Raw genomic sequence first — 16,078 nt, 5'->3', positions numbered from 1 at the left:
CTGCCTTGGCAGCCCATGTGCCCTTTCAGACTAACCTTAGACCTTCATGATTTGAGCTACCACAAAATAGGAAACAAATAACTATTGAATGCTTCCTGTATGCCAAGCCTGGTATTACAGTTTTTCTTTTTCTCTCTCTCTTCAAAGTAACCAGCTCACTTAATTTATACAGGTCAGTAGATGATAATGTCCCCACTTTGTGCCAAGGGAAAAATTAGGGCCCAGTAATGTTAATATATTTTTACCAAAACCACAGCCAAAGTCACGGCTGACATGCAGCGGCAAGCTATCCCAGCCCCATTATGGCCTCTGAAACTGTTCTTTATCTCTAGTGGGTCAGGTGCCGCCCCAGGGGAGAAGGGGAAGTCTATGACCCATGCTTTGCCCTCTCAGAGCCCAGAGCTCTGTTGGGGTGAAATAAAAGAGCCCCAGGGACAGCTAAAGGCAGCTTCAGGGCTCAGCCTCAAGGTCTGGTGGATGTCACGGGGTGAGGCCAGGCTGCAAGACAGTCATAAATAAATAAGTATGGTCCAAACCACATGGGAACAAGGGGGCTTTGGAAAGGCAGCACTGGCTTTCTTTAAAGTCTCTCTCTCTCTCTCTCTCTCTCTCTCTCTGTGTGTGTGTGTGTGTATGAGAGAGACAGAGAGAGAGAGAGAGAGAGAGAGAGAGAGAGAGAGAGAGGGAGAGAGAGGGAGAGAGAGAGAAAACACATGTGCATTTTTCTTGGTATCCAGAAGATCAGAGGGTGAACGAGGTAGAATTAGACTTCTCCACAAAATTGTCTTATCAGTGGCTGAGTTGCGGGATTTCTGAGGCAGGTCTGTGAGTTTTCCTCACAGGCGATTCCAGGTACCTGAGACTGTGAATCAGGCAGTGTGGGCGGGATGGAGGCCACCTCTAAAGCAAAGGGCTGTGCAGCACAGGAACGGGCCTTCTTATCAACTCAGCCTTTCCTGAGCCTGGTGTGTGAGCTGGCACACCTGGGCCCACCATGGCCTGTGCTGGAGCCTTGCTTAGGTGTATAAGGTAGTAGGTGGTAGAGGGGCCTCTAGCTACTCAACCGATCCATTCCACAGAGAGAGCATGCCTGGAGGTGTAGTGGGGAGTGTATGAGGCCATGGCAAGGCTAGCCTGCTCCTGGGGTGCCATGCTTCCTTGTGGCATGGTGAGTGATCCTGTCTTACAACTGTGTCTCACCTTGCAGGCTCTCCAAACTTATCCCCGAATCCAATGTCTCCGGCACACAATAACTTGGGTGAGTAACTAACCATTTATCAGTAAAGTGGGGACAGGCAGCCCCATCCCCCCACTCCCGGCTGTAACTCAGCTGACTGCCTCAGTGGGGAGGGACAGTGAAGGTGAAGCCCTTCCCCCCTTCCTTTACCATCAGCCCAGCTCAACCCACTGGGTTTTTGGTTACAGTGATCCTGGGGTCACCTCAGAACAGGGAAACCCGAGATCAGTGGCCGGCAGGAAAGGCAGCCTATGCTGAGGTTCGTGTTTCCCCTGGGAAGCAGTCAGACGTGAGTGAACGAAAATCTCCCAGACCTCAGCCCCAGGAGATAGGAGCCTCGGTCAGCCAAACACACGTGTGTGGCTCAGGGCAAAGCCACAGGCAGCTGCCCAGACTCGGCCCCCCAGCTCCCAGAAGCTTGTTTCAGACATATGTTGGGATTTCAGCTGAGTTGATCATCTCATAATAACTTGTTATTAAAACAGCAACATATAAGGAATTTAGGGAGAAAGCTATGTGCCTGGCACTTATCATGGTCTGTCTGGTGTTTGTGGGGGCGGGGTACACATGTGTGCCTTGCAACTGAAACCACGGCCTGTCTGCCTTTCCCATCCTCTGAAATGTGTTTCTCCATTTGGATGTCTTGATTATCACTGTGTTATCTCACGATGCTTATGTCAGCTGACCCTCTGTTCCCACAACAACGTTCAGCTGTTGGACTGCAGGTCAGTGTTCTGAGGGTCACGCTGCCAGCCTGCCAGCATCCCTCCAGCGTGGGAGAGGGAGGCTTTGTAGGAGTCCTTGGGGCTAGAAATGGCAGAAGGGCTCACAATAGATGAGATGTCCGTGTTTTTATCGAAGGTAGCTTTTGATATTCTGGTTTGTAGTTTGGAAAAAAAAAAAAAACAACTAAGTTTGGGTCCATTGGTGGAGAGCAGTTAAGGCCGGCGCTTGCTTTGTGGCTCAGGAAAAGCAGCTGGCTGTGGTGAAACACATTGAAATGGAGTATACTGGAGTGGCTATGATACCCATTTGTTTCAAGACCTTGGCAGATATTATCAGATAAAATCCATCATTTGGAATATTGGGGGATGGGTGAAGAGCCTTTGAAACATGCAGACAAGAGGGGAGGGGAGCAAAGCGTGACTTTGAGATACAGTTAGAATCTTGTAGCATAATACCAGAGCTTGGCTGAGGGAAGGCCACATTCCCAAGAGAGCAGAGGGGGAGGGACCTAGTCATTGATAACAAACTGCGCTTAGAAGCCATTAAAGGCAGATTGGGAGAGCTTGATTCTGGGCTGCCAGCTTTGGGATTGCTTTAGATTTATTTTTAGAGCCATTTCACCCTACTGTGACCAGGCAGGTGCGCCACTGTGGCAGGTCACAGGCCAGTCTGAAGGTGGCAGCAGCCTTGGGCCAGAATCCTCTGGCTGAGGATTCCTCATACACATTCAAATCTTAGAGCTGGGGTTGCATCTTCTCAATTGAGGTCCCCTGCTGTCAAATGACTCTAGCCGGTCAAGTTGATATAAAGATAGGTTGTACAATGCTTTCTAGACAAAGATGAGGGCATTTCAAGATTACAAGTGTGCCTTCTAAAGATCTTGCTAAGAAATTATGCAAAAGAAAGCGTACAACATCCAATTACTTCTTTTGTCTCTTCCCCACTCCGGGCCCCAGCTCAGGTCTTGGAGGAATGGCCTTCCTGCCACAGTGAAGCCGGTCTGTAATTCAGCGGTGCAGTGACCCGAGTGATGAGGCAAAGGCATGGCTGGGCCCCAGCTGGGCATGGTGCAGAGGCTAGGCCCGGGGAACCCCTGGCAGCTCTGTTTTTCAGAGCAGGGCATGTTTCTGTCAGACGCATCATGTTGGGTGGGTCACCTGGAATTTCCTCAGTGTCTAAGTCAGGAAGACTAAGGAAAACAGGGGAAGGAAGCGGCAGGTTAGGGAAAGGTAACAGTTGGATCTCTCTGAGTAAGCTGTTCCCAGCATCACAGTGACACATGTAGGGTGTGGCTGGGCTGAGGAAACCGAGGGCCTTGTAAGAGCCCTGGGGCAGCAGGGAGCTGGGGCCTATTGAGGTAGTGGCTTCCTGGAGTGCCTATGGCAGGGCGAGCCTCCCTCTGCTGGGACAGGACAGGGCTGGGCGGAGAGCGAAAGGCCTCGGGAATGAAGAGAAGCCAGCTGAGTCCATGTTGTCAGACAGGTCCCTTTTTTGTTTTGTTTTCCAAAACAGGGTTTCTCTGTGTAGCCCTGGCTGTCCTGGAACTCTGTAGACCTGCAGACCAGGCTGCCCTCGAACTCAGAGATCCTCCTGCCTACCAAGTGCTAGGATTAAAGGCATACGCCACCACCGCCTGGTAGACAGGTACTTTTTTTTGTTTTTGTTTTTCAAGACAGAGTTTCCCTGTGTAGCCTTGGCTGTCCTGTACTCACTTTGTAGACCAGGCTAGCCACAAACTTACAGCAGTCTGACTGCCTCTGCCTCCCAAGTGCTGAGATTAAAGGCATGCACTACCATGCCCGACTCAGACAGGTACTTTTTAAAGACCATGTGTAGTTGCAGCCTTTGGTGGGCTTTGTGAAAACAGGCAGGGACTGAGGAAAGTGGCTGTGCTAGCATGGAGGCCTGAGTACAGATCCCAAGAACCCACACAATGCTGGATGTGGTAGCTGTGTCTATAAGCCCAGAACTCCTACAGCAAGATGGATGGCAGAGTCTGCAGACTCCCTGGGAGCTCATAGGTCAGCTGGCCCATGCATCTCTCTCTCTCTCTCTCTCTCTCTCTCTCTCTCTCTCTCTCTCTCTCTCTCTCTCTCCTCTCTCTCCCTCTCTCTCTCCCTCCTCTCTCTCATCTCTCTCTCTCTACACACACACACACACCAAACACACAACACACACTCACACACTCACACTCACTCACTCACATTCACACTCACACACACACTCACTCACTCACATTCACACTCACACACGTACACACACACACACACTCACATTCACACTCACACACGTACACACACACTTACTCACATACACACACAGGTGAGTAACATTGATGGCAGGGAGTCAGCTTCACAGGGGTCTGATTCTCAGACCTTGTTTTCTTTCTTTTTTTTGAGACAGGGTCTCTCTGTGTAGCCTTGGCTATCCTGGTCTTGCTTTGTAGACCAGCCTGGCCTCAGACTCACAGCAATCCTCCTGCTGTTTTCTTGACTTAGAAAACTGGTCAGTGGAGCTTGCCCTCCTCTCTCTGCATGCCTTAGCTCTCTGCCTTAACCTCAGAGGCTGCATGTAGGACCCAGATGCTGGGGCTGCGGAGGGCCAACGGCTTCAGCACAGAAGGTATCCAGGTGGCTGGGCTGGGCATGAAATTACTTTGCATGAAGGGAATGTCACCTGTCAGGATCATACACATGGGGGTAGACATTTCAGTAAATGGGAGCAATTAAGGAAGAGACCGCTAGGAGGGATACGGAGGATGGGATCTTTCAAGACTGAGGGAGATCTGTCCTCCATGGGTAGGGAGGACCCAGACTAGTCAGGCCATCTCTGCTTTGACCTCAAGTCCTATGGTGCCCACTGTGCAGAACTTTGCCCATCGCCTGCTTCAGTTCAGGAGAATGTTGCTGCGCCCCTCTCCTCCCCTCTCCTCCTGCTGACTGGAATCATCTTTTGCACATGTTTTTAATAGGCACCCCTTAATCCGAGTGTCGCCTTCTGGGTTTTATTCTGTTTTCTTTTCCTTAAACAAAACAGAGAGTCTGTGCCAGCTTGGAACAGGGCTCAGAACTGAAGCCAGCCAATGCGTTAGGCTGGCCAGGGGCCAGTGGAGAATTGAGTACCCTATGCCAGTCCAGACTCCTGGCCCTACTGTTGGAGGTGGCCCTGATGGCTGGTGCTCCAGCGCCTCTCCTCTAGGAAAAGGCTAGCAAGGACTGTGCAGGTTGGCGGGAGCGGGGATGTGTGGAGTCAGGGTCTCCTCTACCAACCCAGGTGGTGGAAGCCTTGGTCAGGCCGAGCAAACCCATGCTCCTTGGGGCATCAGTGAATGGCCTGCAGTCTTGGTGCCAGAGGAGCCTTTGAGCACCAGGTCTCTCGGGCCTGTGAAAACCACATCTGCCTTTGTTGGGACACTCTGGAACCTGGGGCATGCTCACTCCAGGGGAATGGCAATGGTGACTGGGGCAGCGAAGCCCACGTTGGCTGGGTCTCGAAGCACAGTTTGGTCAAACCTTGGTAGTTCAGAGAGCAGAGAATGGAACCAGAACCCAGGGAAGGCTGTAACCCTCAAGGCCTGCTTCTAGGGACCTACATCTGCCAGCATGGCCCTGTATCACAAAAATTTCATAACCTCCTTAAACCCCCAGCTGGGGACCAACTATTCAAATATATGAGCCTATGGGGGACATTCCAGGTCTAAACCTTCGCAACTACGGTCTCTTTCTGCTTGATCTAGGAAGCTCAGTCAGTAGCCGCTATCACATACCAGCAAGAGCTCTCTTCTCTCTCCAGAGCTTTGGATTTTGCTAGAAAAGCACTGTGTACGGGGGGTGTGGGCAGGGCTGTTGCTGCAGGAGGAAGTTGTAACTGTACTTTCTGCTTTGCACCTGCTATAGCTGGAGCGCCTGTAGGAAGCAGGTAGGGCTGAGGGTGGGGAGGGAGAGAGGGAACTCAAAAGCACAGTCTTTTGCAGGGAATTAAAACAGTAGCCTTTAAGGTGTGCCCTGGTGCTCTGAGACCTGAGGGCATGTCCATCTGAGCCCAGTCCTCCCTACTGTGCTGCTCAGAGTGCCTACCTACCAGGGGCAGGTAGCAGGCCACAGAGGTGTTTGGAAGGGGGTTACATATCTGCTTGTGAGGGCCTTTTACCCTAAAGCTCACCTTTCCTTAGAACACTGTTCCTCCAGGTGTGACAGACACCACAGGTGGCCTGCCATCTTCGTTTGGAGTGTTGGTGTCAGTGTTCCTGGGAACTTTAACACCAACTCTCTTATGCCTGGACTGGGCCCAGGAAATTCTCAGCAGGACTTGGAAACTTGGGGGTGAGGAGTTTGCTACACATACTACTGAGGGAGCCAGGGCTGAGCTGGATCAGCCAAAGCTGCTTTAGGTTGACACGTGCCAGAAGCACAGTGACTAAGATGGCCACCTTTAGCTGTCTTCTAGAACCAGTCTTGGCAGATGAGGAAACAGATCAGAGTAGGAGGTCATGTCCCCAGGGATACACCACAAAGTCGGTAGAGCCTGTACCTGGACAGTAGCAGCTAGAAGTACTGACAGGCCACCTGACCACTTTAAAGCCTTGGCTAGCCCTGGGCTGGCTTTCTCTCTGTCTCTGTCTCTGCCCCCTCTCCCCTTTCTTCTTCTTCTTTTTTTTTTTTTTCTCTTCAAAGTGTCCAAAGCAACATAGCTCACATTCTAGTGGCCACGTTGTTTAGAATCTAGCTTATCTCATTGGAATGTGGAAGCATGGAGCACAGCCAGGGCTGGACGTGGCTGACGTGGGCACAGGCCACAGCTGCTTCTGCCCTGTCATCCCCCCTTCTCTACACAGTAGCTTTGATCCTCCGCCTCCGTCCTCCTGGCCTCATGCTCACCCCTGAGAAGGGAGGAGGAAAAGAAGCTTTGCCTTTCTGCATCTGGAAAGTGAAGACAGGACCAGGGTGTCCTCAGGTCCACAGTCAAGGTTATTATCACTGTTGGTACTACGGGCTGTTTGCTGCCTGGCCGCACCTTACTTGAGTTAGCTCAGGGGATCCACCCATAGCTCCAGTGGCATAGAACATGTGACACACGGGCAGGGGTGATTTAGAGAGCATGAATGAATTTGCTCTAAGATTTGTTTCAACATAAAGGATGGTGGCTTTAAGTGGGGAGTGCTTCCAACCTCTGGAACACATCTGGCAGTATCTAGGAATGGTTTTTAGTGTCAGTACTTGGGAGGGTGAAGCAGATAAATCTATTAGTATCGAGTGGGTAGAGGCTGAGGGTGCTTTTGACCTATACTATCTAGACCCCCTTTTTCCCCAAGCAGACATCTGTCCGGCTTGGGGTGTGCTGATCCTGTAGCTGTCTCTAGCAATATATACTGTGTGAAGAGTGTTAGGATGGGGTCCGTGTCCCCCACTTCACTCTTACAAGGACCATTTGCCTACAGGTCAGGGCCACTATGTTCCCAGGTGATGCCTAGGCTCTTCCCTGTGGGCAACACAGAATCTGCTGCTCTCTTTGGTTCAGCCACTCAAAGGACAGTGAGCTATGGGGGCCCCAGCAGCGCTTGCCTGGCGGGCAGCAGCCAGGATTCTTAGGCCAGTGTTGAGCCACTCCTAGTCCCTTCTCATCAGAGTCCCATGCAAGGGAGGGGAAAGGACTCTGGGACCTCACAGTCAAGCTGGATAGCTGGCTGGGACGCTTATGGATACCAGCTTGCATAAAGACACCCCAAATCACCAGGTGGTTGTGTAAATCCTTGAGTGTACTCCAGGGTAAGAGTAAAGGCCTGGGGTGACCAGGGGGTGGATCATTTAAACGGGGCAGAGTGGGCTTAAAGCTCCTAAGGCTAGTAGCAGAGCTACAGTGTAGAGGAGCATTTGGAGGTGGCAGTGGGCGCATACAGTCCTGCAGGGGCTGTGGGATTATAAGGGAGGAGCTGTGGGGACCCAGCCTGCCGAGGGGACCCTGGCCACGAGGATGCTGCGGAGGTGTGCAGGTTGGGGTAGGGCTGTATAACGCTACACGGGTTGCAGGACACGGAATGGAAGGCTGGACCATGTGAGGAACACTCCTGTCTGCCCTGAGGAGCTCTAGTCAATACTGTACAACAACAAAAACAAAAACAAAAAAACAAAAACTCAAGAGTTTCTTTCTGTCCCATTGTCCCAACTACTGGCAGCTACATAAAGATGGGCCATGGTTTCTGGCGTGAGATACATAGCCATCCCTGCTTCTGACTCCTGGTCTATGAGTTCATACACGAGGCACTGCTGAACTCGAGAGGCCACTGTGGCCAGGTCCTTACAGATGACAGAACAAATTGCTGCTCCTCAGTGCAAGCAGCATCAAAATAAAAGTCCTCTGGGAGGCAGAGGCTGACCTGGGCTTCCTGGGGGATTTTGGAAGAAAGAATGGGAGGTGATTTTTGTAGATGGCATGGCCCATAGCCAAAGCATACTTGTGGCTGCTCCTGACCCGTTTCATGTTTGGGCTAGCCTCTCTCTCTGAAGGCTGTTTCTGTCCACAGGGAGGCCAGTTGGAGTCTCCCTCCCTGGCACCCTGAAGGGTTTGTGCAATGAGAATTGGGAGGGTAGAGAAGAAAGCCTTCCAGAAGCTTCCCTGGACACCCAGTGATCTGGCACACCCCATGTCCCTGCAGACCTACAGCCAGTCACCTACTGTGAGCCGGCCTTCTGGTGCTCCATCTCCTACTATGAGCTGAACCAGCGAGTTGGGGAGACATTCCACGCATCACAGCCGTCCATGACCGTGGATGGCTTCACTGATCCCTCCAACTCAGAGCGCTTCTGCCTGGGCCTGCTGTCCAATGTCAACCGGAATGCGGCTGTGGAGCTTACAAGGCGGCACATTGGTAATGCCCCACCCCCCCCCGCCAGCCTCCTGGGTGCACCGAGACCCCCAACACCAAGTGCCATAAGAGAGCAAGTGGCAGTGGGAAGCAGTAGGGGTCTAGATAGTGGTAGATATGTCACCTGGTCTCTACCCACAGGACCTCGGTCCTTGAGTCGAGCTGTCTTCTTGCACTCTGGGCCTCTCCTAAGCATAACGGGATATCCCTACTGGGCAGAGCTCAATGTTTACGTAACCACTGTGTGCTGAGCTGACTGAAAATGAATTTCTGTCCATCTGGAGTGATTTATGTGATAGAGGGAAAGAGGTATATAATGCGGACTGCACTAGGAAACCATGTGGAGAGGTCCCTTTGGAAGGGGCCAGTGAGGGCTGAAGCCTAGTAGCACCCTGGCTTCACCAAGGCACCTCTGTGCCTTGTGGTGGGGGGAGCTAGAGCAGTGGGGTGGCAGCAGCTGTCCCCTCCAGGTTATTACTGCTCTCCTCTAGACAGGCGCTCAGGCCTGTGGCTGCTGAGTGGCAGAAGCTCATATTGGGACCAGGTTTCCTGTGCCACCTATTTCAGCTGCTTTGGGAGCCCAGAGCTGCCCATCACTCTCCCACTTGGCTTCCAGCTGGGGCTCTGGGCTCCTCTGCTTTGGAGCAGCCACTTGCAGCTCTGTCTGGTGGCCCCTCCCCAGCTGCCCTGGTTGTCCTTGGGTCTGTCTCTCTGACCTAGTGTCTTCTGACCTCCCTAGGCAGAGGCGTGCGGCTCTACTACATCGGAGGGGAGGTCTTTGCGGAGTGCCTCAGTGACAGTGCTATTTTTGTCCAGTCTCCCAACTGCAACCAGCGCTATGGCTGGCACCCTGCCACTGTCTGTAAGATCCCCCCAGGTAAGCCCTGAGGGTGCTGCCCTGGGGCCTCTTTCTTGCCTTTCCTCTTCACTGGTATTTGCATTGTCAACATGGTACCTGTTAGTGTGCCACTGACCTCTAGAGAACAGAGGTAATGCCTCACAACCCTCCAACCCAGAGTGCCCTCCATCACCCATGGGGGTGGAGTGTTCCACGTCTATGCCACAATTAGAGCAGGATGGAGAGGTGAACAACGGTGCTACTATACCTGCAGCTTTACAGGCCTCAAGTGTCTAAGATGAAGGCAGATGAAGTGTCACACACAGAGGGCTCCTGAGTCCCAGGCAAGCAGCTAGGAGAGGGAGAAAGGCCACCAGCTTGTAGGGTGATCAGGGAAGGCATCTTGGAGGAGGCATTAGGTGCCAGGAAGTGATGGGGGTAAAATCTGTGAGGGGACAGTGTGACAAGGGTGTAGAAGAAATGCAGGGCAGGACACCAGGTGTGCTGGCTGGAGGAGTCAAGTAAAAGACATCATGGCCCAGGCCTTGGATGAATGTGAGAAAGTTTTGGTTTTATTCTGGGATGCTGAGGTTTTTCTGAGGATGTCACCTGGACCCCACCAAGGCAGAAAGCCGGAGTGCTTCTCATACATCGTGCAGCCTATGTCCTGCCACTGCCTGGGACATGTGTTGGTCCTCTGTTCAGCAGACTGCTGTGGGCAGGGTAAGCCAAAATGCAGAACAATTCTGCTGGGACAGAGCTCTGCTTTGGGTTCCACTCAAATCTCTGAGCTCAAGCCCCCTCTCTAGCAATGCCTGTGGCTCTAAGAAAGGCTAGGGAGAGAAGTTCAGAGAGTGAGCCACTTCTCAAAGACCCACATGTCCGGGGAAGAAGCCACAGCAGGACTGAGCCGTGGAGAACTGGCTGGCTGACTAGCCTGGTGTTCAGTCTGTTGGCTCAGTGCGGCTATGGGCTGTGCTCTGTTCTACCCATCTCTCCTGGGAGCATGCAGGGGTGGAGGTGGAAGCTGGGCCGTGTTCCCAGCCTGCTGCCTTCCCCACTCCACCTCCATCCCTGGTGAAGGCTGAGCTGGCTCTGGGGCCCTGATGACCCAAACTGCCCACCTTAAGTGAGATACAGGGTGAGAAGGAGAAACAGAGAGCAGTCACACTGCAGGTAGGGTCTCTTGTGGCCCGCTGGCTACTGGACATGGACTCTGGCCTTTATTTTTGGGGTCATACACTTCTGGCACTTGGGTAGTAGGACATCAAAAAGGCTTATTTTCTGTGTGTGTGTGTGTGTGTGTGTGTGTGTCTAGCTTGTACTATGGAGAGTTAGGTACACTTTGTTGTCAGTGTCACCTTGGCCCAAGCCTGTATCCAGAGCCCATCACATTACCCAGCTCTCCTCCGCAGCCCCAGAATGGCACAGGGCCATCAAAGGAGCCAGATGGAAGGTGCTTCTGACCCTCTGGAGAACACACCTGTATCAGTAGGCCCCATGCCCACCTCACTGCCACATGCCCTGCAACTGTACCAGTGCAGGAGCACTTGTCCCCAAGCACAAGGCACTGGCAGCCAGGCTCAGGTCCCCTGCCTCTCTGAACCCTAGAGTCCTGCCTCAGTCTCTCCGGGCTATTCCTGTCACCCAAGCCCACTTCTAGGCTTCTTCCTTGGCATTCAACATCCCCTCAGCTAGAAGGAGGGCACCTGCAGGGCAGCCTTTAGCATCCCTTGCTCACGCATCTTCCTGCTAAAGGTGTACAGATCAAGTGTAGGAGCGGAGAAGGCCCATCCTCGCATGGTGATGAACACCAAGCAGGTAGCCACTAAGTGAGACCACAGTGCGCCCTTGAGGGGCGTGAATCAGGCCAGTGGGGTGGTCCCAGGATTGCTTTACCTGACAGTCTGTGGTTGGCAGGCTGCAACTTGAAGATCTTCAACAACCAGGAATTTGCTGCCCTCCTGGCTCAGTCTGTCAACCAGGGCTTTGAGGCCGTCTACCAGTTGACTCGCATGTGCACCATCCGTATGAGCTTCGTCAAAGGCTGGGGAGCGGAGTACAGGTGAGTGAGTAAGTTTCCTTCAGTGGGTGATGGGGAGGAGCCAACTCCAGGCAATTGGCCTAGGTCTTCAGCGATCAGGGAGACTAAGTGTGGCGGCCAGGTAGAGCAGCATGCCTTAAGTCTAGTGCTCAGCAGTTCTCACAGGCCCAAGTGGAAAACATAGGTTCAGACCTGGCCTCTCTGGGGACAGACTCTCAGGATTACTGTCTTCCTGATTAAACTCAACAGGGAAGGCGTAGATTTGAGTATCTATAGAAAACAGCTAATTTATGTGGGTTTTTTTGTTTGTTTGAAAGAATCCCAGTTAGCACTTTAAACATGGCACCAGTAATAGCAAGTCCTACCTGGGCTGCTAGGTTGAGGCACTCAGACCATCAAGGCTGGGTTTAACGAGAATGTAGTCTCCTTTTCCCGCACTGGATACGAGTGTTCTGGGAGGCACAGCACGTGCCCTCTGCTCCACACCTCTCCTCAGCCTCCAGAGCAGACAGACACAGAGTGCCCACACATCATCTGCAGCCAGCGCCTTGCGAGTTCCTCGCCCCTTCTCTTTCTTCATTTTTCCAGATGTTTGGAATCAATTTTGTTTTGCAGTCATTCTGCACCCTAGCCAAACCCATTTCAATATTGGCCTTGGGCCACCATTCGTAATGAAATCCCAAGGAGCATGACTTATGGAAAGTCAGATTCTCAGCAGAGGATGGAGGTCTGTGAAATCCAGCTTCTCCGCTTAGGTCTCAGAGCTGCTGCTCTCTCGTGGATGCCCTGCAGTGACGGCGAGCAAAGCACCCTGGGGCCCTTTAATCTGAAACCCAGGGCAGGTAACCGAGCAAGCAACCCAAATGGTCAGACTGCAGAAAACCTTCCAGCCATGTTATGATGACCCAGCCCAAAAGGTCTGGCTGGAGGAATGCCTGAGCCAACCTTTTAGCCCAGGATTTAGATCATTTAAGGAACCAAGAGTGAAAGGTTAAGAAGATTAATTCTTTGTTGCACAAACCCCAAAGGAAAAGAACTGGGAGACCCACTTGTGTTCAGGCAGACACCCGAGGCTGAGTGTGAACTTCCCTGACTATTCAGGCGAAGCACACGACCATCAAGGAGGATGAGATCAGGATGGCGGCCCTGAATATGGCACATTACCAGGCCCCTCCATCTACCAGTGTGGGCAGAGGCTTCTCTCTAGGGCACTGTATCACTATGCAGGACACCCTGCCAGCACACCCTGTCCTACACAGCTTACTGCGTCACTGCCGCCTGGCAGCGTGGCACAGCAGCCTAGTGGCGGGGTGCGGCCCCTTCCCAGAACAGCCATGCCCTCCTGCATTGTAGGCCAAATAGAGTGAGGTTTCACGCCGGGTCTCTAAAGCAGCTGTACGTGGGCCTGCAGCCCGGCCCTCACCTCCAGCTGGCACCCGTATGTCACCACAGCAGATAGTCCTTTGCTCAGTGGAGGCTTCTGGGAGCTCGCCTGCAAGCTGCGTCACCAAGCAGTCTGAATTTAGACAAAGTGCTTTGGGGGAAAAGAAATGTGTGGTGTGCCTTGGGTTTTCCAGTAATTGTTCCCCGGCTAGCTCTGCTGGTAAGATTTTCCAAAATAAGCTGTGGATGGGATTATAGCAGCACACTGGGACCTGAAGCATGTGGGTTCCGTCAGGGTTTTGTTTTTAAAAAAAAAAAAAAAAAAAAAAAAAAGGCACCTCCATCAGACCGACACGCCATTGACAACTGCAGGCTGGCCCAGATCTAGAGAGGGGCTGCAGGCACCTACCCAGTGGCCAAGCTGGGAGTCAGGGAGAACTTGATTCAGGCAGGTCATACATGGGGGCTTGTCATAGTCCCTGGAAGCTGACTTTTAAAGCTTTGAGTCCCTCTCCCTCCAGCAGAAAGCTGCCTTACTCAAAGCCTTCCCTGGTTGGAAGAGTCTGGCCTGGTTTGGTCGCATTACTAGTGCCACCTCTAGGCACTATGTAGCACAGAGATCTCTGGCTTGGGGTAGCAGGAAGTGTCCCCTCCTGGACATTTTGAACTCTCCCATCTCTTCCCTCTTTTTTGTAGGAGACAGACAGTGACCAGCACCCCCTGCTGGATTGAGCTGCACCTGAACGGGCCTTTGCAGTGGCTTGACAAGGTCCTCACCCAGATGGGATCCCCCAGCATCCGATGTTCAAGTGTGTCTTAAAGACACGGAGTGAAGGGAGCGGGTGAGGGAGGGAGGGCTTGGGGAAAACGGCCTTGGAAGAGAACTCCACCCAACTTGTTCTCGTTAAAGAACACAAATTTCTCTCAACCAAGGCACCAACCTGTTTCTGAAACCACAGAAGAAAATCCCAGGGATAGATTTTACGAACAGCTGTGTCTGCTGTGTACACGTGCCCCAGCTTGAAGGCCAAGTGATGGCTTCTGAGCTGGTGGCTTGAGCTAACAGGTGGTATGCTGCCACCTGACTCCTTGCTTAATGACAGCGACCTGGGATGTTGCAGTCTAATGGGAAAGTGCCTTTCCCCGGGGCTGGAGCATGGCGTTCACTCGTGGATAAGAACTTCTAGTGGAGTATGCCCTGTCCCACCGCTCTCACAGAGAGGGTGTACCTGGCGAACTGGATGGCCTACCTTGGCGCTCTCCCCCGCCTCCGGAATGCAAGCGCACTGGTGGGGAGAGCTGGTGAGAAGCATATCTTCATTGTCCCTTCCCCTTGGAAGGACCTGCTGAAGCTCACCGTGTATGTGACGCGCAGCTTCTATCATCACATTAATCTCCAAAGAGATACAGATGTTGTCCGAGTGTTCACAGGAAGCAGGAGCATGGAGTGCGTGTCCTGGATGAGGCGGTGCCACACTCGATGCATCTTTGAGAGCTGGCACCGTATGCTAAAGTGTATGCTGTGTTGGCTTGTGGAGACAGTTGCATTAATGAGTTCATCTAGCATAGGCTCTTTGGAATGTCCTGTTTTGTAAAAACAATTTTGGGTACGTACATTGGCTGGAAAGCCAGAGTCGACCCTGGCACTGCCTCTTGCCCTGAGGTTTTGAAGCTGAGTTTTAGAGAGACAATTTACCAGAAGGTAAGGAATCCCAGGCCGACATGGGCAAATGAAAAGGGCTATTAAATTTTTTTTACACCTTGGAAAATTGCAGGCTTGGTGCAGAGAGCTCTGTCATCTTCACCCTGGGATGTAAGATTACCTAGCTTTGGTAAAGGATTGCCACCGAAAACTGCTGCAGTGAGCACTGTTCCCAGTGGCAATTACAGAAAAAAACGAGCATAAATTATTTCAACTGGAAAAAAAAAAAGTCCCTTTCCCGGCTGTTTTAGAACACGGCACACAGGATTGGCACCTGCTACTGGTACTTTCTTCTTGGCTGCTGTTTCTGTTGTGAAACGACTATCCCACATTGTCACGGATTTCCTGTGGAAGTCCTGTTCCAGAAGGGAAGAAAGCGCGCCCTCCAATGTGATGTATCTTCTGATGCTCCCGAGACTCCGGGCACATCCTGGTGCCTCTCGTGCAGGATTCTGTGCCCTCTGAAGCTCTGGGCAGGTTTCCAGCTAGGCATGCTGACCCCCAAGCCTGTGCGAGTCTCCCCACACCCCCAGGGGTGTTGATACAGAACTCAGACGATTCTGAACCCCTCTGGTTCTGAGAGGGCACATACCATGGGTGTGAACACTGTGCCACGCTTGACATGGTCTGTTGGCTGCTGCTGCAGACACAGGAAGTCCTCGGAACTGCCTACATGTCACTGATGCTGAGTCAGAACACAGTGGTACTCTGCTGTGTGCGGCTTCTAGCATTCGTGGGTCCTCTCCTCACAGCTGTGGGCACTTTCCACTTGCTGCCCAGTTTCCTATGGCCCACCATCATCCTCCAGGTGCCTGGGGATGAGCTCTAGCCGTAGCACACGTGGAATCACCCCACACTCCATTATGCTGTAAGTGGGAAGTCCATGAGAGCCTGCAAAGCTCAGCCAACGGCTGCTTCTGGAGGCATGAAGTATCTTTCTCTCTCCTGTCATCTTTGGTCCCTTTGTTTCATCGGCCAGCCACTAAAGAAGGATGTACCAGGAAATTCTAGGCAGGCCTATTCTTGGCAACCCTGGAAATGAAAGGCTTGGAGTCTAGGAAATACCACTTCATGGTGGAGAGCACAAGTCTTTGGGGGTATGTGTGTGATCAAAGGGGCCTCCCAATTAGTTTTCATCTTGTAGGAACAGCATTTCTACTTTTAAAAAACAGCAGAGAGTTGACAGCAAAACAGCGCAGCTGCCAGGCCATGTCCTGTTCCAGCCTCGGGTCCCTGCTCTGCTGACACCAATACACATGGCTGCCACCAGGCAGAGGTCCTTGTCT

At 52.4% G+C, this 16,078-nt stretch overlaps 1 protein-coding gene across 1 annotated transcript in view; it reads left to right on the top strand.

Moving 5' to 3' along the window:
* Positions 1-14,364, top strand: part of Smad3 (SMAD family member 3) — a 109,868-nt gene extending 95,504 nt beyond the window's left edge. The window contains 5 exon segments of the mRNA XM_051156634.1: positions 1,208-1,258; positions 8,616-8,828; positions 9,565-9,702; positions 11,584-11,728; positions 13,787-14,364. Coding sequence (XP_051012591.1) covers positions 1,208-1,258; positions 8,616-8,828; positions 9,565-9,702; positions 11,584-11,728; positions 13,787-13,910 — 671 coding nt within the window. The 3' untranslated portion in view covers positions 13,911-14,364.
* Positions 14,365-16,078: the final 1,714 nt, after the last annotated feature.

This window comes from Acomys russatus, chromosome 14, assembly GCF_903995435.1.
Source record: "Acomys russatus chromosome 14, mAcoRus1.1, whole genome shotgun sequence".
Classification (NCBI taxonomy): domain Eukaryota; kingdom Metazoa; phylum Chordata; class Mammalia; order Rodentia; family Muridae; genus Acomys; species Acomys russatus.
This window is presented reverse-complemented; position numbering and strand designations above follow the sequence as displayed.